At 37.2% G+C, this 27,084-nt stretch overlaps 1 protein-coding gene across 1 annotated transcript in view; it reads left to right on the top strand.

The window, feature by feature from the left end:
- MALRD1 (MAM and LDL receptor class A domain containing 1) overlaps window positions 1–27,084 on the top strand; it is a 570,138-nt gene that overhangs the window by 230,310 nt on the left and 312,744 nt on the right. Inside the window, exons 25-26 of the mRNA XM_027560003.1 lie at window positions 4,878–5,125; window positions 9,310–9,601. Of these exons, the coding sequence (XP_027415804.1) occupies window positions 4,878–5,125; window positions 9,310–9,601 (540 nt within the window). The remainder of the gene's footprint in view (window positions 1–4,877; window positions 5,126–9,309; window positions 9,602–27,084) is intronic.

Here is a 27,084-nt window from a genome sequence, read left to right as displayed (position 1 = left end):
ACCCACTCCAGTATTCTTGGGCTTCCCTTGTGTCTCAGCTGGTAAAGAATCTGCCTGCAATGTGGGAAACCTGGGTTCAATCCCTGGGTTGGGAAGATCCCCTGGCGAAGGGAAAGGCTACCCACTCTAGTATTTTGGTCTGGAGAATTCTATGGACTGTATAGTCCATGGTGTTGCAAAGAGTGGGACACGACTGAGCAACTTTCACTTCACTTTAGGTCAGTCACTCAGTCGTGTCTGACTTTTTGTGACCCCATGGACTGCAGCACGCCAGGCCTCCCTGTCCATCACCATCTCCTGCAGTTTACTCAAACTCATGTCAATTAAGTCGGTGATGCCATCCAACCATCTCAACCTCTGCTGTCCCCTTTTCCTCCTGCCTTCAATCTTTCCCAGCATCAGGGTCTTTCAAATGAGTCAGTTCTTCACATCAGATGGCCAAAGTATTGGAGTTTCAGCTTCAAATCAGTCCTTCCAATGAATTTTCAGGACTGATTTCCTTTAGGATGGACTGGTTGGATCTCCTTGCAGTCCAAGGGATTCTGAAGAGTCTTCTCCAACACCACAGTTCAAAAGCATCAATTCTTCAGCATTCAGCTTTCTTTATAGTCCAACTCTCACATCTGTACACAACTACTGGAAAAACCATAGCTTTGACTAGACGGACCTTTGTTGGCAAAGTAATGTCTCTGCTTTTTAATATGCTGTCTGTGTTGGTCATAACTTTTCTTCTAAGGAGCACACGTCTTTTAATTTCATGGCTGCAGTCACCATCTGCAGTGATTTTGGAGCCCCAGAAAATAAAGTCAGCTGCTGTTTCCACTGTTTCCCCATCTATTTGCCATGAAGTGATTGGGCCAGATGCCATGATCTTACTTTTCTGAATGTTGAGTTTTAAGCCAATTTTTTAAACTCTCACTTTCATCAAGAGGCTCCTAAGTTCTTCTTCACTTTCTGCCATAAGGGTGGTGTCATCTGCATGTATGAGGTTATTGATATTTCTCCCAGCAACCTTGATTCCAGCTTGTGCTTCATCTAGCCCAGTGTTTCTCATGATGTACTCTGCATATAAGTTAAATAAGCAGGGTGACAGTATCACTTCACTTCACTTGCATCCATAAGAGAGGGGAGGACATAGCACAAAGGCTGTCCTCAAGATTGGAAAGATAGGCAGTCTGTACAGAGGGTCAGAATTTATCAGAGTAGAGACTTGCAAGCAGTAGCCACTTCAGAAATCAGTTTCTAGGGTAGGAAAACCTGAGTGATATTGATGAGTTTCTGAAGGCTCAATGTGGCCAAGCCTGAGTGTTAAAAACTAAAGGGGAACACAGTCATAAGGCATGTTCCAACCCCCCCTCCCCCACCCAGTACTGTGAGATTTATCTCCAGAAGTTCAACCAGGTTCCCATGTTAAATATTGGAGAAAAAAGAATCCCCTCCTTCTTCCAGCAGGAGGAGGGATAAAGGAACCGTTCTGAAATTCACCAAAGCACTCGATTCTTCCTCACAAATCATGTCATTGGGGGAAGGTATTATTAGTTAACCAGAGCCTGTATTGCTAGGGTGTTATCAGAGCTTAACTTATAGGAGGAGGGGAAATAATGCTAGCTTCCTCTAGGAATCCTGTTTCACCTAAGAAGTGAGGGGGGAAGAAATCCTGAGAACAGTGGTGAAGTTCAGTCCTGAGGCATGGGTTCACTAAAACAGACCCAAGTATAAGACCATAGAACACTCTCCCTCCCCCCATACTCACCACCACATTGCTAAAGGCCTACTTCTGTGAAAGTGAAGTCGCTCAGTCGTATCTGACTCTTTGCAAGCCCACGGACTGTAGCCTGACAGGCTCCTCTGCCCGTGGGATTTTCCAGGCAAGAACACAGGAGTGGATTGCCATTTCCTTCTCCAGGGGATCTTCCTGACAGAGGGATCGAACCCAGGTCTCCCGCATTGCAGGCAGACTCTACATCTCAGCCACCAGGGAATCTCAAGGCCTACTTACAACAGTTCCTTTTACCTGGTACATCATGTCTGGCTATCAAGAAAAAATTACAAGGCATTCTACAAGGCAAAAATAGAATCTGAAGAAACAGAACAAGCATCACAACTAGACATGACAGGGATGTTGGAATTATCAGACTAAGAATTTAAAACAATTATGATTTATATTCTAAGGCCTCTGGTAGGTAAAACAGCATGCAAGAAGAACAGATGTAATCCTAATAAAGAACCAAAAAGAAATGATTTCGATTAAAAACACTGTAACAGAAATGGTGTCTTGATTAATTGAATAGTAGCCTGAATGTGGCTAAGGAGAGAGATCTGAGCTAGAGGGTATATTAATAGAAGTCTCCAAAACTGAAAAGCAAATGAATGAAGACTGAGAAAAACAGAACAGAATATTGGGGGACTATGGGACAACTATCAAAGATGTGACTGATAGGAATATCTAAGGGAGAGGAAAGAAAGGAGCAGAAGAAATGTTTGAAGCAATAATGACTGAGAATTTTGCCAAACCTATGGCACATAAAAATCACAGATACAGGAAGCTCAGGAAATATGATTCTGGATAAATGCCAAAAAAAAATCTACATGTGGGCTTAACTTTTAACATTACAGAAAGTCAACGGTAAAGTAAAATTTCTGAAGGAAGTCAGAGGGAAAAATACCTTACTTATACACAAATAAAGGTAAAAATTACATCCAACTTCTCTGCAGAAACAATGCAAGATAGAAGAAAGTGGAATGACATTTAAAGTGTTGTAAGGAAAAAAAAAAACTGATGTAGAGTTCTGTACCCTGTGAATTTATCCTTTAAATATGAGGAAGCTATAGACTTTCTCAGACAAACAATAAGAGCATCTGTTGCTAGTAGACTTGCCTTGCAAGAAATGTTAAACTAACTTTTTGAGAGAAAAAAATGATCTGAAATTCAGAGCTATATAAAGAAAGGAGTATCAGAGGAGCAATAAGTGAAGGTAAAATAAAAAACATTTTTTTTCTTATAACAGATAGTTTGTTCAAAATAATAAAAAGCAACAATGTATTACATATGCTTATGTATTTCTTGTGTATATCTATATATATGTATGTGTGTGTGTATATATACATATACTTTGTTGTTTAATCACGAAGTCATGTCTGATTCTTTGTGATCCCATGGACTGTAGCCCTCCAGGCTCCTCTGTCCATGGGATTGCCCAGGCAAGAATACTGGAGTGGGTTGCCATTTCCTTTTCCAATACATGTGCTTATCTTTGTGAAATTAATGACAGCAGTAATACAAGGAATGAAAATGAGGAATTAGGATTATTTTGTTCTTATAAGCTATTCACACCACCCTTGAAGTAGTATACTGTTATTTAAAAGTTGTCTTGGATTAGTTGCAAATGTATAATGTAGACTCTAGGGCAACCAGAAAAAAGCAAAAAAAGAAGAAGAAGAAGAAGAAAAAAAAAAAAGGATAGCCTTATTTTTAAAAAGAAGAAAATAGAAATCAAGGCTGGAGTGCTGCAGCCCATGGGGTCATGGAAAAGTTGGACATGAGAGTGACTGAACAACAGCAACCGTCAGAGATGCATAGATTTGGCAGGCAGAAAACCAATACGGACATAGTCGAACTCAATAATTTTTACTGTTCTGGAAATGAAAGAAAAACTTAAGCAATGTTAATAATAAATATTTTTAGAATACCTGAGAGATAGTTGGTATTAAATAACAGATTTAGTTTCTGTGACTTATTATAATAAATCATTGCAGTTTTAGCCTTACTTTTTCATTTCACAATTTTATTACCTCTGAAATGAGTATACATTAAAAAAATAATTATGATGATTAGTAATTTTTGCTTCAGGCAGTATTTCCCATGCCAAACTGTGTTGAAAAATAATGAACTTCCTAAATTCCCTACCAAGAGCTGAGAAGCAAAGAGGAGAAGAGAGAAGAAATAAGTTACTTTGATCAAATAGGGGTTTGGAGGAGAAAAGGTGTATAATACTAACATTTTCCCATGCATTTTGACCCTGGGACCAGATTGGTGAAGGAATAAACTTATGTAAGTCATTAGCTTGTTATGTATCTGTGTGTAACAAACTAAAATATTCTATTTTAATATTTCTGTAAGGATAATATTGGTAGGTTTTGAATATTGCATGATGTAGCAGGATTACTGTAATTTTTTTGGTATTTTTCAATTGAAGTATAGTTGATTTACAATGTTGTGTCAATTACTGCTGTACAGCAAAGCGATTCAGTTTATACATATATATATATACACATTATTTTTTGTATTTCTTTGCCATTATAGTTTATCATATAATATTGAATATAATCCTCATGCTATACAATAGGACCTTGTTGTTTATTCATTCTCTTTATAAAAGCTTACATAAGATTACTATAATTTTTTTTTCTCTTTTTAAACTTCATTTATTTATTCAGCAAATTAAGCAGTTTTTTGCCAGGCACTGGGAAAATAACAATGAACAAAACTGAGCAAATTCTCTCCTTCATGAAACATGCATTCTGATGAGTGAAGAGTGAGGGAAGACCAAAAAAATAAAATAAATAGGTAAAGATATGATATATTAGGAAAGTGCCAACAATAAAAATAAAGAACTGAAGCAGGAGAGAGTTGAGTATAGGAGATTTTAGATACACCAGTAAATAAGGATCCACTGACAAGGTGATATTCAAATACAGATCTGATAGAAATGAGTGGGAAGGTCATGTGGACATTTGGGAAGGAATCCTGGCAGAGAGAGGAGCAAGTTCAAAGGTCCCTAGACATGAGAGTGCTTTATAAAATGTGATTTTGGATTGCATGCTTTATCGGCTGATTTCCTTTTTCTCTCCACCATAAATTGGAAAATGTTTTCCAGGTGCCTCCAGGGGGCGCTGTGACTTTGAGTTTGATCTTTGTTCCTGGGAGCAGGAGCAGGATGATGACTTTGACTGGAATCTGAAGGCGAGCAATGTCCCTGCTACAGGCACAGAGCCAGCGGCTGACCACACCTTGGGAAATTCATCTGGCCATTACATCTTTATAAAGAGCTTGTTCCCTCAGCAGCCCATGAGGGCAGCCAGAATTTCAAGTCCAGTCATAAGCTGGAGAAGCAAAAACTGTAAGGTATGGAGAAAAAATTAAAACAGAAATGTTATAAGCAACTTCTGATAGAGTCAAAAACAGAAAACAGAATGGCCAGAACCAGACCAAAAAGTGACTTTGAATGCACTCAACTTGGAATTTTGTGAGCGGCAGAAAGTGAAGATGAAAGGGAAGGTTTGTTAGAACTGTTGGAAGAATTTATCCTATGGATAAGTTCCATAGACAAAGAATCTTGGAATCCATTGGGAAAATGTCATGGTTATTATCCGTAACTATGGGTGAAAGTGAAAGAAAGTGTTAGTCACTCAGTTGTGTCCAACTCTTTGCAACCCCGTGGACTGTAACCCACCAGACTCCTGTCCATGGAATTCTCCAGGCAAGAATACTGGATTGGGTTGCCGTTTCCTTCTCCAGGGGATCTTCCCAACCCAGGGACTGAACATGTGTCTCTGCATTGCAGGCAGATTCTTTACTGTCCGAACCACCTAGAACAAAGTGAAATATTGGTTGTGTCCACTCAGGGAACTTGGCACTCATTGGAATTATTGGAATTTCATCATAAGGAAGAGAAATAAACAGCGAGAAATAGTGTAAAATAGTTAAATATTTCCAAGAACTAATATTAGTCACAGTTGACACCATGATAAAATGGTTGGACATCTTCACGGAAAATTAAAGACTGAAGTTGACACTTTAAAATGTAGAATTTCTAGATTAGGAAAAAATGGTTTGGCCATTATCCTGTGGAAATTTGAAGAAAATGTTTATAGAGTGTTAAAAATATAAGTAGAGTTGTTTGGATCTTCATATGATGACTATGCATTTGGAAGATCCTTCACTTTCCTTTATTATTTGCGTGATTGTTTTTATTCCCCAGGGGATTTGAGCCAGCTAGGCTGGGAGCTAAATTTAGCTTTACATATAAATTAAGCACTCAGAAATGACTTCATGGCATCTTTTTATAAGAAGTTAATGTGTGAATAAATGCACCCTTTATATTTATGACAAAAAATACAGTCTCCATAGCTCATACATGTGAACACATGTATTTGGACTGGTATATTCCTCAATGTCTGAGCACTGTAAAGAAAACAAATTATATCCAGAAAGTTGCTAGCTGATCAAAGAATTAAACTGGGAGGCATGATTTAAATCTTTATTATCTTCAGATTGTCATATTCTTGTATATTTCTTTCCACAACACAGAGAGCCCTAACTCCAGAAGGAGGCATGTTAAATCTTCGATCATGGGCTTTCCAGCTGAACCTGTAGTTACTACAAGGTGTTTGTTCCTGTTTTATACTGACCAGCCTTCACATCCTACCACTGCCCCAGTCATGTTAAATCTTTAGCTTGTCTTAGGAGCTTTTCTGTCTCAGCTTAAGTTGATTTCATAGTTTAACACTCAGAATAATATCTCTCTTCTCTCTTTAGGCACATTTGATAGATTTTCTGCAAGAAAGTGACATGATCAAAGTTTGAGAGACATAACTCAGCAGTCCAGAATGGATGTAATGAAAAAATACACAATTAAACTTTAATTAGTTTGGCAAACATTGAGTTTTAGAGAGGCAAAGAAGTCAAACTGAAATTTTATATACTGCATGTTTAATTTTTAATTAACTTTCCAAGACTAGAACTGATTTTCTCATTTCAGAATATCTGTGAATATACAGATTTATAGATACAGACAAAACATATACAAACCCGGTTTTCTGGGGTTTTATTTTCAAGAAAGTATCGAGTAATTTGGAAGACAACAGAAAGAAGACTTCTTAGCTTTTCTATTTAGACTTCCTCTAAGAATGTTCAATAGATTCTTTTTTTCATACTGTAGTAACCAAGGGTTTCATTTATCTCTATTTTTGCCTGGTCCCAGAACTATAGTTCCCACTGTTTAAACATCTGTGTGAGAATAATGAAGTATGCCTAGGAGAAATGTCAAAAAATTAATGATGAATAGTTCATTTTATCAATATTTATGATATAGATTGTATACAAAGTAGTAAGGAAAAGTCATGCTGGAAATGATTGGGACTCTCAGATATAAAAAATTTGTTTATCAAGTGAGCAGAAATGACCTCCTAAACTTTCATGAAAATCCTTTCTGTCACTTGACCTTGTGGAATACCTTCAGGCAGAAAAAAATCAAATTGGAGAATTTTCTCCCTACTGAGGGATGGGTGGAATACAGAAAAGTATGCAGACATAGATTGATGAGTGTAGAGAGTAACTGAAATTCTGGTGAAGATGCCTCCTTAAAAGAATTCAGTACTAGACAGATTTTTATTTGCTCATGTTGCCCTGTGATTAGGTTACATTGTCATCAAGTATTCTCTGTAGAAATGGAGTGCTTGTGTTTAGATGTTTGTTTGCATGTTAACCCAATGGTATCATTCAGAAAATGGCCTCAAGAAGATACAGAAGTGTTTGTGTGGCATAAAACATATGCTTTATGCTTTCTGTTCAAATAAGACAGAACAAGGCAGGATACTGGGAAGACCATGTGTATGACTGCAGGGGCTCCAGACAGATGTGTGCTATTGCCTGTTGGATAGTTTCCTTTCTTGCCTTTTGACACTGCTCAAGAAGCTGGCCTCAGACCCTTTTTTAAAATTAATTTTTAATGGAATATAGTTGCTTTACATTATTGTGTTAGTTTTCTGCTGTACAGCAAAGTGAATCAGCTCTGTTGTTATTTAGTTGCTAAGTCATGTCAGACTCTTTTGCAGCCTCATGGCTCCTCTTCATGAGATTTCTCAGTCAAAAATATCGGAGTGGATTGCCATTTCTTTCCCCAGAGGATCTTTGCGACCCAGGGATTGAAACCATGTCTCCTGAATTGGCAGGTGGATTTGTTTACCACTGAGCCACCAGGGGAGCCCCTGGAATCAGCTCTACATATACGTCTATCCCCTCCTTTTTTTGATTTTCTTCCTCTTTAGGTCATACAGAGCATTGGGTAGAGTTCCCTGGGCTGCACAGTAGGTTCTCGTTAGTTACCTATTTTATACATGGTGTCAATGGTGCATACATGTCAATCCCGGTCAGACACTTTTTGTTTCTCACTTTGTGCCACTCAGGTTTGACCAGTCCTCCCAGAACAAGCCACAGTGGTCACAGAGTTCATGTTTTCCTACATTAATGGGTTAATCAATAGAATAAACATTTTTGGATCATAGAGTAATAGCTGAAGTTTGGGTATTATTCATCAGCTAGGAAATTTGCATAGATTGACTTCACAGAGCTTACCTCTTGATGCTGTTTGAAAGTATGCATTATGTATATTGTTTAATCACATTCTTTACCCTTTAAACACATTCATTTCCCTTCTCTAGACTATAATATCCATGAGTGCCAGTGTTTCTAAAATGTTATTTTCCTGCATGAAGATCACCCCCCATTAGTTTTCCCCCACTCCTAAAAATGACAAGCCCAAAGCTTAAAAACTCTGAGTCCCTACTGTTCCTAACTCATACGCTTCTCTTTTTTAGAATTTCCCCTAATTTTCTCCACCAGTGTTTTAATCACCAAAAATCTGGTAAACTCCATATTTGAAACATTGAAATGTTAATCCTTGGAAATACTCATATTAATTTTTACTTGGGGGTAAAACTCAAGTCTACTCTCCTGAAACATTTCAAGTAAAATTTAGAAATTGCTATTCTGGTGGTTTTGCTATGTATAGTAGTAGAGCCCTGAGGACCTTGAAGAACTGAAAATGTGTTTCAAGTTTAAGAATGTGGTGGAATAAGCAATCAAGTACTCTGCTGTTTTGAAGAAAATGATTTAAGTTTCATGAGATGGAAATTATTTTCTTTAGTACCTGATGTTTCTTAATCATGAAAAGTTTTTCTATATAATATAGCACTTTTTAATGATATTTGTATCCCTTTGACAGCAGATTTTAAGAGTTTGTGGAGGAATCCTACTTTTATAAGTCACAAAAAGGAAGTAAACGCCACTCATTTTTTCAACTAAATTCCTGCTTGGTCCTTATTGTACTACATTCCATGTTTTGCAGCATATGATTTAAGGCTAGACTAACTTCGTTCATTGATAGAGTATTCACTAAGCAATAGAACATACAGACCTATTTTTTCTTCCAGAATCTCTTAAGAAAAGAGAGGACAGCATGATATAATTGAAAATAAGGTGAAATTAACTGTACTAATCATTTATAATATTTCTATTTTTGGTTGCAGATAATTTTTCATTATCACATGTATGGACATGGCATTGGAGCGCTCACCTTGATCCAGGTATCAGTCTCAAACCAAACGAAGGTCCTGCTTAACCTCACTGTAGAACAAGGCAATTTCTGGCAGCGGAAAGAGCTAGCCCTGTCTGGTGATGAGGACTTCCAACTCAAATTTGAAGGCCGAGTTGGGAAGGGCCACCGTGGTGATATAGCACTGGATGACATTGTGCTTACAAAGAACTGTCTATCTTCCCATCACTCCATGAAAGAAGAACTCGCAGTGCCTCTTCCGACAGGTACATTTTGATTTATTTAGTTTGTGTATTTACAGAGTGGTAGGTGGGAAGGAAGGAAATGGAAAAGAAGTGACCTAAACACCTAGTAAATTATTCTTTTCATAAGGAAAAATCTTTTTGAATCTAAAATCTTATCTTTCAAGCCTTTACTCATAAACTTGTCTTCGAATTTTATCTCCAAGCTTTGGTGTATTTACCAATTCCTGAGTTCTTAGTTTAGTCAGTATCTTCTTAGATCAATAAAATAAGGCTCCTTTGTTTTCAGTTTGATTCAGATTTCAATCCGAAATAAATATCATTCACTCTTAATAAAATGTAAGAATTTCAAGAACAGATTTATTCCATTTTAATTAGATGTTAGTGTGGTTATTTTATATACTTTATTCTCTTCAGACAAATACTTTATTCATTTGAAGGGAATGGCAACCCACTCCAATATTCTTGCCTGGAGAATTCCATGGACAGAGGAGCCATGGACATGGTGGGTTATATAGTCCATGGAGTCGCAAAGAGTCAGACATGACTGACCGACTAACACTCACTCACTCATTCATTTGAATGGTTGAATTTATATATTTAAGTCATTTAGATGATTGACTATGTCCATCCATTCACCTAAAAATATTTGGGTAATTTTTCTTAATAATTAGATTAAAATGTTGACTTGATAGATGTCCAATATAATACATAAATTGGCAGTGTTATAAGATGTGGAAATATTAAATAGCATTAATCCCTATAATATATTAGAGGTATTAGATGAAAATAAATACAGTATATAGTGTTAAGAAAGCAAAAGAACAAATTTTATCAATTGATAACATGATATATATTAATATTTAAACCATGAGTTTGGAGAAGAAAATAAAAATGCCATTCCTTTTGTATATAAATTACATATTTTAAATAAGAAACAAAAGTGCTTTAAGAAGAATGAACTAATTTATTTGTGCTGACTTAACATGGTGGGTGGAATGGGGAACCGTGCCATTTCTGCCTTGACTTCCTCATTCGTTTCACAGATTATGTTTCTAGATAACTGTTTCCCCACTGACACATAATTAAGTCAGGATGTTTGCTTGAAGTTTCCAGCACAGTATGGAATGGTACAGAGGAAAACAAACATTTCAAAATTGTGTTGAGGGATATATATACTAACAAGTGAAAGTTAAAGTTGCTCAGTTGTGTCCGACTCTTTGCAACCCCATGGACTATACAGTCCATGGAATTCTCCAGGCCAGAATACTGGAGTGGGTAGCCTTTCCCTTCTCCAGGGGATCTTCCCAAACCAGGGATCGAATGCAGCAGGTCTCCCACATTGCAAGCGGATTCTTTACCAGCTGAGCCATCACGGAAGCCTAGATACTAATGAGAGTGAAATGTAAAAGCATTTCAGATACCTCAGAATAATCTACTTCTTGAGAAAAGCTTCACCTTCTTTCTCTGTAGCAAATCTGATGACAGCTATACTAGCTTTTGTCCAGATCTGACCTTTTAAATAGTAAATGTTTGATCATAATAAAAAGTAATCTCATAGCATCCAAGTAACGAGAGAGCAAAAGTTTTATGTAGAACCACTTTAAACTTCAATGAACAGCTACTAAGTGGGATGTCAGAGGAACAAACCAATCTCATTGGGAATTTTAAATTCTTAAACCTATGAAATCTGGAATGAAGTTTCTTAAACAAAAATGACAAGGCTTCCAAAAGGAAAAGTTTAAAGTATGTAAAAAGTGGTATAGATTATATATTAATTATAAAATTAAGGGTGCATACCATTCTGAAGGAGATCAGCCCTGGGGTTTCTTTGGAAGGAATGATGCTAAAGCTGAAACTCCAGTACTTTGGCCACCTCATGCGAAGAGTTGACTCATTGGAAAAGACTCTGATGCTGGGAGGGATTGGGGGAAGGAGGAGAAGGGGACGACAGAGGATGAGATGGCTGGATGGCATCACTGACTCAATGGACATGAGTCTGGGTGAACTCCGGAAGTTGGTGATGGACAGGGAGGCCTGGTGTGCTGCGATTCATGGGGTCGCAAAGAGTCGGACATGACTGAGCGACTGATATGATCTGATTAATATCACTAGAGTTCTTTGTATATCCTGATGCTATTGGAGATATTCTATTAAAATTTTTGGTGAATAGAAATTGAGGCTCTGCTTTTAAGAATATCTCATTGTGGTAGGGTAGAATAGGAAAACCATCTCAAAATTAGGCTAGATATAATAAAGTGCCAGTAGAGAGTATATATACTGTTGTGTATATATGTGTTTAAACATATTTGGGGGAGTGTCCTGGACAAATTTTTAAAAAGCCAAACTGCTTTTTATTAGTCTTCATGAAAGTTGGTGCAAGAGAATTCAGCAATATCATGAACTTTTAACAGAAGTATAATGCAAGCCACTAATGTAAGCTACTTGTGTAATATATATATGCTAGAAGTTATGTTTAGAAAAAGCAGAATTCATTTTTAGAATATATTTTGCCATTTCCTTCTCCAGGGGTCTTCCCAACCCAGGAATTGAACCTGGATCTCCTGCAATGCAGGCAGATTCTTTACGGACTGAACTACACCCTGGTGTAGTTCACCCTGAATCACGACTGAACCCTGAATTAACTCAATATGCCCCAAGTATTATCATTTTTAACACAAAAGCTATGTAAGATAATAATGAAGTATTTTATATTCTTATTTTCAGATTTAGCCTTTAAAATCCAGTGTGTATTTATTTTACAACTACAACCCATCTCAATTTGGATTAGCCACATTTTGATTGCTTGATAGCCACTCATTCTATCCCAGTGCACAGGAGATGAAGTAGATACTGTAGGGCACTTTTATATAAGTCTGACAATTGGGTTCCATTATTTGGGGTCCAGTTTGTGAATTCCAAAGAATTTCAGTTCTATTCTTATTTAAACAGAAGCAAAATATACCCCTAGGCTAAATGGGGAAGCACGGGTAGGTACCATGTTCTAGTGAAGTAGGTACTAATTTCAGACATTCTTCTTACTAGCTATGTGCTGTACAACTTCTCTGAAACCCAAATTCCTCATCTGTTATTCAAAGAGAACCTATTTCTTAAGTTCTTAAAATAAAAAGGTAATCACCTATATGGGCTTCCCAGGTGGTGCTAAGGTGAAGAATCCACCTGCCAATGCAGGAGATACAAGAGATGCGGGTTTGATTCCTGGGTTGGGAAGATCCCTGGAGAAGGGAATGGCAACCCACTCTAGTATTCTTGCCTGGAGAATCCCATGGACAGAGGAGCCTGGTGGGCTACAGTCCATGGGGTCACAAAGAGTTGGATATGACTGAAGCGACTTAGCACGCAAACACGCAATCACCTATATGATTTACCTAGTCTCATTTTTGGTATATTCTCTTGTTTGGCATGTATTCAGTAAAAACTATATCATTTTACATTATCTGATATTTTGAGCACCTTACCAGTATTCCTTAGATGGTATAGACATTTGAGTGTGAACCTCCATTATTTGCATTTTATTAAGAATATATTTCTACCAAATGTTTTAGCAAAGTTTTCTCTCTTGCAGAGATCACAAGCATATAATTATTTTATATTACATGGTAATCATTCAATCTATTATTTATTGAAAACCTCTTTAGTAATTTTGATTTGTCATGAAGAATGTGTGTGTATCTTTGAAATGTTTCTCAATGTCTCAGTACTGCAAAAACACTTAACCTGGAACTTTCACAGATAAATGAAGGATAAATGATATTCAGGCAGTGGCTATATCCACTAAACTTCTGAAAGTGACTTTAGTTCATGCACACTTTTCATCTATATTCATGGGCGTAGGCTAATAATTCCGTCAAGGACGTCTTAAAATAGAAAAAGACAAGAGGAGGCAAAACATATATATTTAGGAAGATGCAATTGAACTGAATCTGGAATTAGTGATTCTAATCAGTCAAATAAGAACCAGAGCTTTATTAGCAAAAGTAATATTAGGGGGTTATTATTGAGTCTTTAGAAGTTATATTTAAAAGCTTATTTCGATGGCAATTTTGTTAATTGCTAAATGATGATGGAGAAAAATAATTGTTTAATGAATTTTAATAAGAAAAAGACAACCAAGATTCCTCTTTTAAATGTCTGTATGGAGATTCAGCCACTATCATATTCTGTGTTATTGACCGATATTTAATAAAAATTTTAATTATAATAAGGACAGAGACCAAGTCTTAATTTGTGTATGTATGCACATATGTGTTTTAAGTAATTTATAGATATGAGTCATAAAACAATTATGTTTTAACATGACAGTTAACTTTTGCTTGAAAAATATGTGTAAGGGAGTTTGAGGTCGATGTGTACACATTGCCAAATTTCAAATGGATAACCATCAGGGACCTACTGTATAGCACGGGGAAGTCTGGTATCAATGTGATGTGGCAGCCTTGGTGGAAGGGGAATTTTGGGGGAGAACAGATCCATGTGTATGGCTGAGTCACTCTGCTGTGCCCCTAAAACTATCACAACATTCTTAATCAATCAGCTATACTCCAGTATAAAATGAAAAGTTTAAAAAAGGCAAAAAAAAAAAAAAATGTATAAGACAATGGAGCGTGAATGGATTAGCTTCTCTTTGATGTCAAGTATTTCCTTGAAATACCTGGGGGAGTTTAAAAGGCTCGTACCTACTGATGAGAATGCTGGCATAGCAACTCAGAGTCCTCTGCTGGGAAATCTGGCTGATTATCCTTTGCTCTGTAATTTGGTGAACCCTGTACACAGGGTTTAGTTCTAAGTGCATGTGTTTGGGGTTTAAAAAGATGAATTTGGACTTTTGTAATGCTTACTACTTATAAGGTGTCACCTGATCTACTTAACCTCTCTAATTCTTATCTTTCTTGTCCATAAAAATAGAGCTATTGGAATCTAAGTCATCTGAAAAATAGTGGAGATAATAATATATAGAATGTTTTAAGCAACCACTGGCATACAGTCAGTGTTCAGTACCTCTCCCTTTTTTCTAGCAGTTCTCTCCCTGTTGGGGAGATTAAAGTGTGCATAAGTTGAAATTTCCTAAAAGCATGTTGTATAGTTGTTATTTTTTCTTCTTCATGTTCCATTCATTGCTTAAAAATTCAGATTTCCTCTGACCCTCCTATTTTCTTCAAAGAATTTGCTCTCACAAAAGCCGCTAAATTGCTAAATTCTCTAGTTGTTCATTTATTATTCATAATAAACAATGAAGACGAAAGAAGTGGTCCTATAATTCAAGGAAGTTGATGAGTTGCATATGATGTGGGTGGGGGCAGAGGAAAGTTCATTTTAAATGTACAAGCTTACTCCACCCAGTGTTTTCCAAGTTAATATTTTCCCGGTAAAATATCTGTTGATTTTTGGTACTCAAATTCATGGAATGCCTATATTTCACTCTGGTTTTTTAATTGTTATTTTTTTAGGGGGGGCAATATTTATACTGGAAATTATATTTGGATTACGCAAAACTGAGAATACTGTTTAAGCAACATATTGTATAGGAAAAATCTCAAGTTCTGTTCTAAATACAGTCAATAGACAATGAGATTTTGAAAATTTCATGCAGTGACCATACGGAGGAAGTTTATCACAGACACTGCTCTGGTTAGGGGAAATTGAGAGTAGTATATACACTGTAAAATATTATTTCATTTGTGCATTTGTTCTGACTGTGTTTCTTCAGTGCATATTTTTGTCTAATTTAAACAAGAAATTCCTCCAGAAATTGAGAAAATGTTGAAAAAAATTGAAAGTGAAAACAAAAGAGATTTCAGTGTAAGAGAAGAGAAAGGAAATTATAATGTTAACCAATAAAAGCTGGTTCTGAAGAGGTTCAGTACAGTTCAGTAGCTCAGTCGTGTCCGACTATTTGAGACCCCATGAATTGCAGCACGCCAGGCCTCCCTGTCCATCACCAACTCCCGGAGTTCACCCAAACTCATGTCCATCGAGTTGGTGATGCCATCCAGCCATCTCATCCTCTGTCATCCCCTTCTCCTCCTGCCCCCAATCCCTCCCAGCATCAGGGTGTTTTCAATGAGTCAGTTCTTTGCATGAGGTAGCCAAAGTATTGGAGTTTCAGCTTTAGCATCAGTCCTTCCAATGAACACCCAGGACTGATCTCCTTTAGAATGGACTGGTTGGATCTCCTTGCAGTCCAAGGGACTCTCAAGAGTCTTCTCCAAAACCACAGTTCAAAAGCATCAATTCTTTGGCACTCAGTTTTCTTCACAGTCCAACTCTCACATCCATACATGACCACCGGAAAAATCATAGCCTTGGCTAGACGGATCTTTGTTGGCAAAGTAATGTCTCTGCTTTTGAATATGCTATCTAGGTGGGTCATAACTTTCCTTCCAAGGAGTAAGCATCTTTTAATTTCACGGCTAAAATCACCATCTGCAGTGATTTTGGAGCCCCAAAAAACAAAGTCTGACACTGTTTCCACTGTTTCCCCATCTATTTGCCATGAAGTGATGGGACCAGATGCCATGATCTTCGTTTTCTGAATGTTGAGCTTTAAGCCAACTTTTTTACTCTCCTCTTTCACTTTCATCAAGAGGCTCCTTAGTTCCTTTTCACTTTCTGCCATAAAGGTGGTGTCATCTGCATACCTGAGGTTATTGATATTTCTCCCGGCAATCTTGATTCCAGCTTGTGCTTCTTCCAGTCCGGCATTTCTCATGATGTACTCTGTATAGAAGTTAAATAAGCAGGGTGACAATATACAGCCTTGACATACTCCTTTTTCTATTTGGAACCAGTCTGTTGTTCCATGTCCAGTTCTAACTGTTGCTTCCTGACCTGCATATAGGTTTCTAAAGATGCAGGTCAGGTGGTCTGGTATTCCCATCTCTTTCAGAATTTCCCACAGTTTATTGTGATCCACACAGTCAAAGGCTTTGGCATAGTCAATAAAGCAGAAATAGATGTTTTTCTGGAACTCTCTTGCTTTTTCCATGATTCAACGGATGTTGGCAATTTGATCTTGGTTCTTCTGCCTTTTCTAAAACCAGCTTGAACATCTGGAAGTTCACGGTTCACGTATTGCTGAAGCCTGGCTTGGAGAATTTTGAGTATTACTTTACTAGCGTGTGAGATGAGTGCAATTGTGCGATAGTTTGAGCATTCTTTGGCATTGCCTTTCTTTGAGATTGGAATGAAAACTGACCTTTTCCAGTCCTGTGGCCACTGCTGAGTTTTCCAAATTTGCTGGCATATTGAGTGCAGCACTTTCACAGCATCATCTTTCAGGATTTGAAATAGCTTAACTGGAATTCCTTCACCTCCTCTACCTTTGTTCGTCGTGATGCTTCCCAAGGCCCAATTGACTTCACATTCTAGGAAGTCTGCCTCTAGGTGAGTGATCACACCATCGTGATTATCTGGGTCGTGAAGATCTTTTTGGTGTAGTTCTGTGTATTCTTGCCACCTCTTCTTAATATCTTCTGCTTCTGTTAGGTCCATACCATGTCTGTCCTTTATCGAGCCCATCTTTGCATGAAATGTTCCCTTGGTATCTCTGATTTTCTTGAAGAGATCTCTAGTCTTCGCCATTCTGTTGTTTTCCTCTATTTCTTTGCATTGATCGCTGAGGAAAGCTTTCTTATCTCTCCATGCTATTCTTTGGAACTCTGCATTCAGATGCTTATATCTTTCCTTTTCTCCTTTGCTTTTTGCTTCTCTTCTTTTCACAGCTATCTGTAAGGCCTCCTGAGACAGCCATTCCTCAGACAGCCATTTTGCCTTTTTGCATTTCTTTTCCATGGGGATGGTCTTGATCCCTGTCTCCTGTACAGTGTCATGAACCTCCATCCATAGTTCATCAGGCACTCTATCTATCAGATCTAGGCCCTTAAATCTATTTTTGACTTCCACTGCATAATCATAAGGGATTTGATTTAGATCATACCTGAATGGTCTAGTGGTTTTCCCTACTTTCTTCAATTTAAGTCTGAATTTGGCAATAAGGAGTTCATGATCTGAGCCACAGTCAGCTCCCAGTCTGGTTTTTGCTGACTGTATAGAGCTTCTCCATCTTTGGCTGCAAAGAATATAATCAATCAGATTTCGGTGTTGACCATCTGGTGATGTCCATGTGTAGAGTCTTCTCTTGTGTTGTTGGAAGAGGGTGTTTGCTATGACCAGTATGTTCTCTTGGCAAAACTCTATTAGCCTTTGCCCTGCTTCATTCCGTACTCCAAGGCCAAGTTTGCCTGTTACCCCAGGTGTTTCTTGACTTCCTACTTTTGCATTCCAGTCTCCTATAATGAAAAGGACATCTTTTTTGGGTGTTAGTTCTAAAAGGTCTTGTAGGTCTTCATAGAACCATTCAACTTCAGCTTCTTCAGTGTTACTGGTTGGGGCATAGGCTTGGATTACCGTGATATTGAATGGCTTGCCTTGGAAACGAACAGAGATCATTCTGTCGATTTTGAGATTGCATCCAAGTACTGCATTTTGGACTCTTTTGTTGACCGTGATGGCTACCCCATTTCTTCTAAGGGATTCCTGCCCACAGTAGTAGATATAATGGTCATCTGAGTTAAATTCACCTATTCCAGTCCATTCTAGTTTGCTGATTCCTAGAATGTCGATGTTCACTCTTGCCATCTCCTGTTTGACCACTTTCAATTTGCCTTGATTCATGGACCTAACATTCCAGGTTCCTATGCTATGTTGCTCTTTACAGCATCGGACCTGCTTCTATCACTAGTCACATCCACAACTGGGTAGCTGGCTCCATCCCTTCATTCTTTCTGGAGTTATTTCTCCACTGATCTCCAGTAGCATATTGGGCACTTACCAACCTGGGGAGTTCCTCTTTCAGTATCCTATCATTTTGCCTTTTCATACTGTTCATGGGGTTCTCAAGGCAAGAATACTGAAGTGGTTTGCCATTGCCTTCTCCAGTGGACCACATTCTGTCAGACCTCTCCACCATGACCCAACCATCTTGGGTGGCCCCACATGGCATGGCTTAGTTTCATTGAGTTAGACAAGGCTGTGGTCTGTGTGCTCAGATTGGCTAGTTTTCTGTGATAGATTTAAACAATAATTGAGAGGGACTTCCCTGTTGGTCCAGTGGTTGAGACTTTGCCTTCCAGTGCAGGATATGTGGGTTCGATCCCTGTTCAGGGAGCTAAGATTCCCGCATGTCTCTCAGTCAAAAAACCAAAATGAAAAAACAAAAAAAAAAAAACAGAAACAATACTGTAACAAATTCAATAAAGACTTTAACCAGTCCACATCAAAAAAAAAAAAATCTTTAAAAAATTATTAAAGTGCTCTTATATCTTACTGAAGGATTTGCTATTAAGTTTGTTCCTGTAAACATATAATGTTAGTCTAAGGAAAACTCAGACACTGACTAATTAAAATGATAGACATCATTGGCTTGAAAGAATTTATGACTCTTATAATTGCAGGGATAAACATAATACCTTAATTGGTGCTCCTCTGTGTTTCATTTGCATTTTTAGAACTTAGTTGGGGTTAGATGAGTAGATTGTGTAATGCATAATAATTTTTCACACTTAAATAAGGTGAAATTGGCTATGGATACAGCATTTTAAAACAGAACATCTGGGACTTCGCTGGGGTCCAGTGCTGAAAGGCTTCACCTTTCAATGAGGAGGTGCAGGTTTAATCCTTAGTCAGGGAGCTCAGATCCCACGTGCCGCGAGGTCAAAAACCGAACAGAAGCATTGCTGTCACAAGTTCAGTAAAGATTTTTAAATGGTCCACGTCAAAGAAAACCTTTAAAAATCTCTAAAAATCGATAAAATGGAACATTTGAATTTTAGAAACATATTTTTAACTATGTTGGAAGGAACTATACTGTAAGTTTTCAAGGAGGCATGATGAGATACAGTTGGGCAACACTCGGATTTGTGAGGGTTCAGATTTGAATGGCCAGGGGTGCACTGGGACTTTTAAAGTCTGAAAACTTTATTTCTTTTGTGCTACCTGTGTCTATTGAAAAAAAACAAACACTTGTCTCATGTTTATGGATATAATCATTAATTAACTCTCCTTTTTTCCTTTAATACAAAAAAATTTTATGGAATCCTTCTATTTTTTAATGTGTTTGTTCCAAGTAGAACAAAATTTTCCTCACTCTAGTAGGAAGGTACCCATCAAGCCCCATTCTTTTTCGTGTCCCAAGTCTCTCTATTGCTAGTGATGACTATATTTTACAAATTTTCTTTCTTCTAATTTCAGATATAATAGAACAGATATTGTGTAAAGATCTATACATTTTGGATAAAGAAATTTGTTCATTAGTTTTCATTTTATTTATTGTTTTATTTTTTAGATTCCACATATAAGTGGTACCATACAGTATTTTTCTTTCGCCATCTGACTCATTTCTCTTAGCATCAATTCAGTTGCTCAGTCATGTCTGACTCTTTGTGACCCCACGGACTGCAGCACACCAGGCTTCCCTGTTCATTACCAACTCCCAGAGCTTGCTCAAACTCATATCCATCGAGTTGGTGATGCCATCCAACCATCTCATCCTCTGTTGTCCCCTTCTCCTCCTGCCTTCATTCTTTCCCAGCATCAGGGTCTTTTCCAATGAGTCAGTTCTTCGCATCATGTGGCCAAAGTATTGGAGTTTCAGCTTCAGCATCATTTAGCATAATACCTTCTAAGATCATCCATGGTGTTGCAAATGGCAAGATTTTATTCTCTTTTATGGCTGAGTAGTATTCCATTGTGTGTGTGCATAAATAAAATTTAAATATATGACATCATTATGTCTTATTTAAACCCATCTCAGAATATTTGGAGAAATAAATATGGAGAAGGCGATGGCACCCCACTCCAGTACTCTTGCCTGGAAAATCCCATGGCTGGAGGAGCCTGGTGGGCTACAGTCCATGGGGTCGCTAAGACTCAGACACGACTGAGCGACTTCACTTTCACTTTAGAATATTTTAGGTGATAGTAATATAATAAAATAGTACTAATGCTCCATATTATTAATTATATTACATATTAGTTAACAATGGCATATATCAGTTTTAAAATTCCCTATTTAGTAAGGCAACTAATGGATTTTCATTTATATTTCATTCCTTCATATAGCTTTACTACAGTATAATTATTATACAGTTAATTACATAAAAGTAAGTGCTCTTGTCTAAACAAGGTATCATTTTTTATTGAATCACCCAGTATTGGAACTGTGGTAATCTGCTTTTTGTTCTGAAATAGCCATTTTATTTTTCTTCTTGTGGTATATAAGATAGCCCTATATTTAGACAGGCATATAGCTAAACATTTCATTGCTGCAATAAATACAAAATAGCATTATTTTTATAGACTGAAAGATTCAATAATATATTGTAACTTTATGGTAAGGGCATTTAATATCTTCCATGGTATTGAAAATTATAATTTTTAAAGTGGTATCTTTAAATTTTTGTTTTCTACTTGTGTTGAGGATAGAAAAGTGGTTGATTTTTAAAATATTAACTTGTTTATGGTAAGGATAAGTACGTATTTGTTTGCTTAGTCGCCAAGTCATGTTTGACTCCTGTCACCCTATGGACTGCAGTCCGCCAGGCTCCCCTTCCATGAGATTTTCCTAGCAAGAATACTGGAGTGGGTAGTCATTTCTTACTCCAGGGGATATGGGTAGAAAAGTAGTTGATTTTTAAAATATTAATCTTGTTTATGGTAAGGATAAACACATATTTAGGTAATCTTTAATTTTTCTTGGTAATGTTTTATAGTTTTTATGGAAGGAGCTTTTATTATATAATATTTTAAATGCTAAAGGCAAATGATTTTTTAAAAATAGCCTCTTAAAATTCAATTTTCTGTTTCTTTTTGTTACTGGTATACATAAATATAATTACCTTTTATTATTATACCCTTATACCCTTATCAACTCATTTTTAATTGAGGAAAAAACTATATTTCTCAGCTTCCCTTGCAATGAATGTGAGTACATGTTAGCCAATGGACTCTGAATAGGCATTACATGTACCCTATAGATTGTACATTAAAAGACAGAAACATTCTCTCCATTTCCCTTCTCTTCTCACCAGCTGGTTGGAATGTAGATGCGATGGCAGGAGCTAAAGTTTTGATCTTAGTTCATGAGGTTGAGTAATTGCCTCTTTAGCATGTGACAGATAGAAGGGGTCTGGTCCCCTGGATTGAAAACAATAGACCATCAATCTGTGGTTGTTTAGCAGTGAGAGGGGAAAAAAAAAAAAAAAAAACCCTCTCACTTTGTCACTGTTGTCTTTTGATTTGGGACAGCAGCCCAGTCTTATCTTAATAAAGGAACTTGTTATTTTCAATTGCTACATGCCATACCATTATGATGTTTATTTGGATGTTGGCTTGTCTCTGGTTGTTCTTAAAGGATCTCTAATTTTCCACCTGTCACCAAGAAAGATGTTCTATGATCTCTGTATTGGCAGTTGGTCTCTTGGGGAGTCAATTCTGGGAGTCATTCCTGTGGGAACTCAACATACATCACTCCTCCAACTATTTCAACAGTTTCTCAGATATATAATTCTCACTATCAAATCACGTTCTGTTTAAAATGTTTAGGGTGATATGGGTTATCTGCTTTTAAATGCTGATTGATCTGAGCATTTTGTACCAAAGGCTTGACTTTATTGTTTGCATTAGTTGTATTTGTATGAATTTTCTAAACATGTCATTCTGATTCTAATGAGCCAGTGTGCCAAATGTCACTTAAAAATCTTGCTTGCCAGATTTGATTTCAACCTCTATTGTAATTCTGCAGTCTGGTAAGTCAAACACTGTGTCTGATTTTGTGTGTGTGTGTGTGCCTATATCAGCCTCCTGCCTACAAGCAAAAAGAAATTTCTTTAGGGTCATAGCAGCAACACTCTGAATATCTGATCAAACCTTAAATAAAGAATTGAAAGTTCTGAGCCAGTTAGTTCTTTTTATAACTCTCTGGCTATGAATTCCAATGTAGCCAACTCAGTCCGATATGGCCTGAATTTCTTAGGCATTTCACATTGTATTCTGTAGACTACCACTTAGACTTCTACTGTTTTGCTTTCAGTGGACACTTTTTTTAGATAACTATGGGTGGTATTTAAATGATAGCTGAGGGACGTTCCAGGTGGCTCAGATGGTAAAGAATCTGCCTGCAATGCAGAGACCTGGGTTCAATCCCTGGGTCAGGAAGATCCCCTAGAGAAGGAAATGGCCACCCACTCCAGTATTCTTGCCTGGGAAATCCCATGGACAGAGGAGCAGTCTACAGTCCATGGGGTCACAAAAGAGTCGGACACAACTGAGCAACTAACACTTTCACCTTCATACCAGCTTATAATGATTAACGATTGTTTTATTTCCTATTAAATGACTGGTAGTAGTGATAATTGTTACAGAATTCTCAAAAATGTGTTTTTGTATCTTAAATATTTTCCTTTGCATTTACAATTTGGTTCTTAGGAATTCTAAAACAAAGCACTACATTTGTATTCTCTTAATATATGTTTGCGTTTCTCATCAGCTTGATCCTTACTGAAATATTTATATCATAAGCAAAGTTAGAAATTACAGCATTATTAGCATTATCTTGGTTGTCAAGGTAAAATTAAGCTGTTTTTACTGTTTGAGCCCTGAAAGTATATGCTGGTTAAGTAAAAACCAAGAAAGATTGTGTGATAAGCTATTTTAATGGTTGAATATAAGTGAAACAACACAAATTACATTTCTCTTGGAAGAAAAATATGGTTGTGTGAAATCAAATATGCTTTATGTCCCAGTGAACTTAATACGTTGGAAAATTTCAGCTTCATTTCAAATGTCAATTGGCTGTACCCTACTGATGTAGTAGTGGAGAGAGGTGCAGTTTAATTTTTAACTTTATCATTGTTCCAAGAACATGTCCTTTGTTCAGTTTAAGATTTTTGTTTCCAAATAAATTATTTCTATTCATTTGTGGAAATGGTAATGGGAATTAGAATACCCAAGTGCTGTTATTAGTAGTATTCTTTTTCAAATTCTTGGTTGTGCTGGCTCCCCGTTGCTGCCCTGCATGGGCTTCTCATTGCAGTGGCTTCTCTTGTTGCAGAGCATGGCTTCTAGGACCCACAGGCGTCAGGGGTTGCGGCATGTGGACTCAGTAGTTGTGGCTCCTGAGCTCTAGAGCACGGCCTTAGTTGCACAATACCTCCGCATTTACCAGTGTTTCCAGTCCTGGAAACCACCATTCTGCTTCCTGTCTCTATAAATTTGATTACTCTAGGTACTTCATGTAAGTGGAATCATACAGTATTTTAAGATACTATTTTTGAAACTACGTTGCTCTGTATAGGAATCAAATAGTAAATTACTAGCACAAGTAACTGTATCCTGATCACTTTTTCTATTGTATTATGATTAATATCCAATATTAGTTTCAGGTGTGCAACTGAAACTACTATAATTCAGTGCTCTTATACATGATGAAATGACTACCACCAAAAATGTAGTTAGCCTCTGTCACTATACACAGTTGTTAACAATATTGGTTATATTCCATATGCTGTGTGTTTCATCTCTATCACATTCATTATAGCTGGAAGTTTGTATGTCTTAATCCTTTTTACCTCTTTTGTCCTATGACCCAACCCAAGTCCCCCTGGTTTTGTTTTCTGTGTCTGTGAGTCTGTTTCTGTTTTGTTTGTTCACTTATTTTGTTTTTTTGAAATTCCACATATAAGTGAAATCATACAGTATTGGTTATTCTCTGTTTTACTTCTTTTACTTAATATCCTCTGCTGCTGCTAAGTCACTTCAGTCGTGCCTGACTCTATGCGACCCCATAGATGGCAGCCCACCAGGCTTCCCCGTCCCTGGGATTCTCCAGGCAAGAACACTGGAGTGGGTTGCCATTTCCTTCTCCAATGCATGAAAGTGAAAAGTGAAAGTGAAGTCACTCAGTTGTGTCCGACTCTAGCGACCCCATGGACTGCAGCCTACCAGGCTCCTCCGTCCCTGGGATTTTCCAGGCAAGAGGACTGGAGTGGCTGCCATCGCCTTCTCCGTGATACCCTCTAGGTCTATCCATGTTGCTGCAAATGACCACGTTTCAATTTTTTTATGGCTGAGTCATATTAACAATTTATTTGTCCATTTATCTATTGATAGACACTTAGGTTGCATCCATATTTTGGCTATTGTAAAATAGTGCTGAAATAAATAAAGGAGTGCATATATCTTTTTGAATTAGTGTTTTTGTTTTCTTCATATAATCACATAGAAATTGAATTTCTGGCTTGTGTTATAGTTCTTTTTTTCTTTACTTTTCAGATATCTCCATACTATCTTCCATCATGTATGGAGCAGTTTGCATTTCCACCAATGATGACAAGGGTTCCCTTCTCCTCCATCCTTACCAACACTTGTTTCTTGCTTTTTGAAGATAGCCATTTTGATAGGTGTGAGGTGACATCCTGTGTTTTTAAATTGCATTTCCCTTATGGTTAATGATATTGAGCATCTTTTGGCCATCTGTATTCTTCTTTTGGGAAAATATCTATTCAGCTCCTCTGCTCATTTTTCAATAGGTATCTTTGTTTTGTTTGTAATATCGCGTTGTAAGACTTCTTTATATATTTTGGATATCAACACTTTATCCATTATACCATTTGCAAATACCTACTCCAATTCAGTAGGGGGCATTTTTTTTCTCTCTTTTCAGCACTTTAAATACATCCTGGTACTCTCTTGTAACTTATAAAGTTTCCACTAAAAAATAAGCTGATAGTGAAGATTTTCTCTTTTTTCCTGGTGTTCCAAGTTATGTGAAATAGGATAGGCTTCTCTGTATTTATTCTACTTGAGAGTCAATGAACTTTCAGAATCTAAGAATTGAAGTTCTACATAAATTCCGAAACATTCTAAGCTATTATGTCTTAGAATATTACATGTTCCTCATTCAACCTTTTCTGTCCTCTGGATCTCTGCTAAAACTTACATAGGATTTTCTCATCTTTTCTTTTCCTTAAAAAAATGTATTGCTTAGATATAGTGATATGTACAGGTTTCCAGTAGACAGTTGACCCTTGAGCCACACAGGGGTCGGGGGCACCAACCTCCTGCACAGTTGAAAATCCTTGTACTAGTATCTCTGCCTCAAAAACAGAGGAATTAATAAATGATTCATCCAAGGGCAGAGGGCTGAAACAGTTTGGATAGAATCATCACCCAACCATGATTCTTTTGATTCCACATATTGTGATATCTAATTGAATACAAACTTTTCCCCAAATTTAATTTACAGATCTGTACAATGAAAATATAGGTACTATATTTTTGAAAAAAGCCACATAGAAGTGGACCCCAAGCAGTTCAGACGAGTTGTCAAGGGTCAACTACATAATTCAATGAATTTTAACAAATGCTTACACTATTGTTAACCAAACCACTTGGAAATACTGAAAATTTCCTTCACCCCAGAAATTTTCTTTGTTCTCTTTCTCAGTAATACTGTCCCCCATTCCTCCAAAAACAATCGAAGTTCTGAGGTATTTCTCCACATAGTAGATTTGCCTGTCATGAGCATCCATCCCATCAGTGGTGTGTTTGGCTTCTTTTGCTTATATAAGGTTTCTAAAATTTATCCATATTAGTGAGTGTGTCACTGATTTGCTTATTTTTTCTATGAATAGATGGATAAAATAGACAAATTGAATGAATAAATATGATATATTCTATTGTATGAATATGTCATATGGTGTTTATTCATTCTGTTGATAAACACATGGTTATTTCAACTTATTGGATATTGTGAATTAAACTGTTATGAAAATTTGTGTACACATCTATTTGTCAAAATGTGTTTTTTCCTTGTAAATATCTGGAACTGTGGATGCTTGGTCATTAGACAGATGTATGTTTTACTTTATGAAAAAACAACCAATCATTTTTCAAAATGATTTTATAACACCACCAGCAGTGTATGAGATTGCCAGCTGCTACTCATTCTAACATTTGTTTTGTCCGTCTTCTTAATTTTAGCACTTCAGGTGGGTGTGAAATGGTATCTCTTTGTAGTGTCAGTTTACTTTTCCCTCATGATTTTTAATTGTGCTTTTGGCCATCTGCATATATTCCTCTATGGAGTGCCTGTTTAAGTATTTTTTTTTCATTTTTTAAACATCTTAATATGCTTAATATTTGGAAAAGGCAATGGCACCCCACTCCAGTACTCTTGCTTGGAAAATCCCATGGATGGAGGAGCCTGGTAGGCTGCAGTCCATGGGGTCGCTAAGAGTCAGACATGACTAAGTGACTTCACTTTCACCTTTCACTTTCATGCATTGGAGAAGGAAATGGCAACCCACTCCGTTGTTCTTGCCTGGAGAATCCCAGGGACGGGGGAGCCTGGTGGGCTGCCATCTATGGGGTCGCACAGAGTCGGACACGACTGAAGCGACTTAGCAGCAGCAGCATGCTTAATATGAAGA

Source organism: Bos indicus x Bos taurus, chromosome 13, assembly GCF_003369695.1.
Source record: "Bos indicus x Bos taurus breed Angus x Brahman F1 hybrid chromosome 13, Bos_hybrid_MaternalHap_v2.0, whole genome shotgun sequence".
Taxonomy (NCBI): domain Eukaryota; kingdom Metazoa; phylum Chordata; class Mammalia; order Artiodactyla; family Bovidae; genus Bos; species Bos indicus x Bos taurus.
The sequence above is the reverse complement of the archived record's forward strand: the minus strand, read 5'-3'. Positions and strand labels throughout refer to the sequence as shown.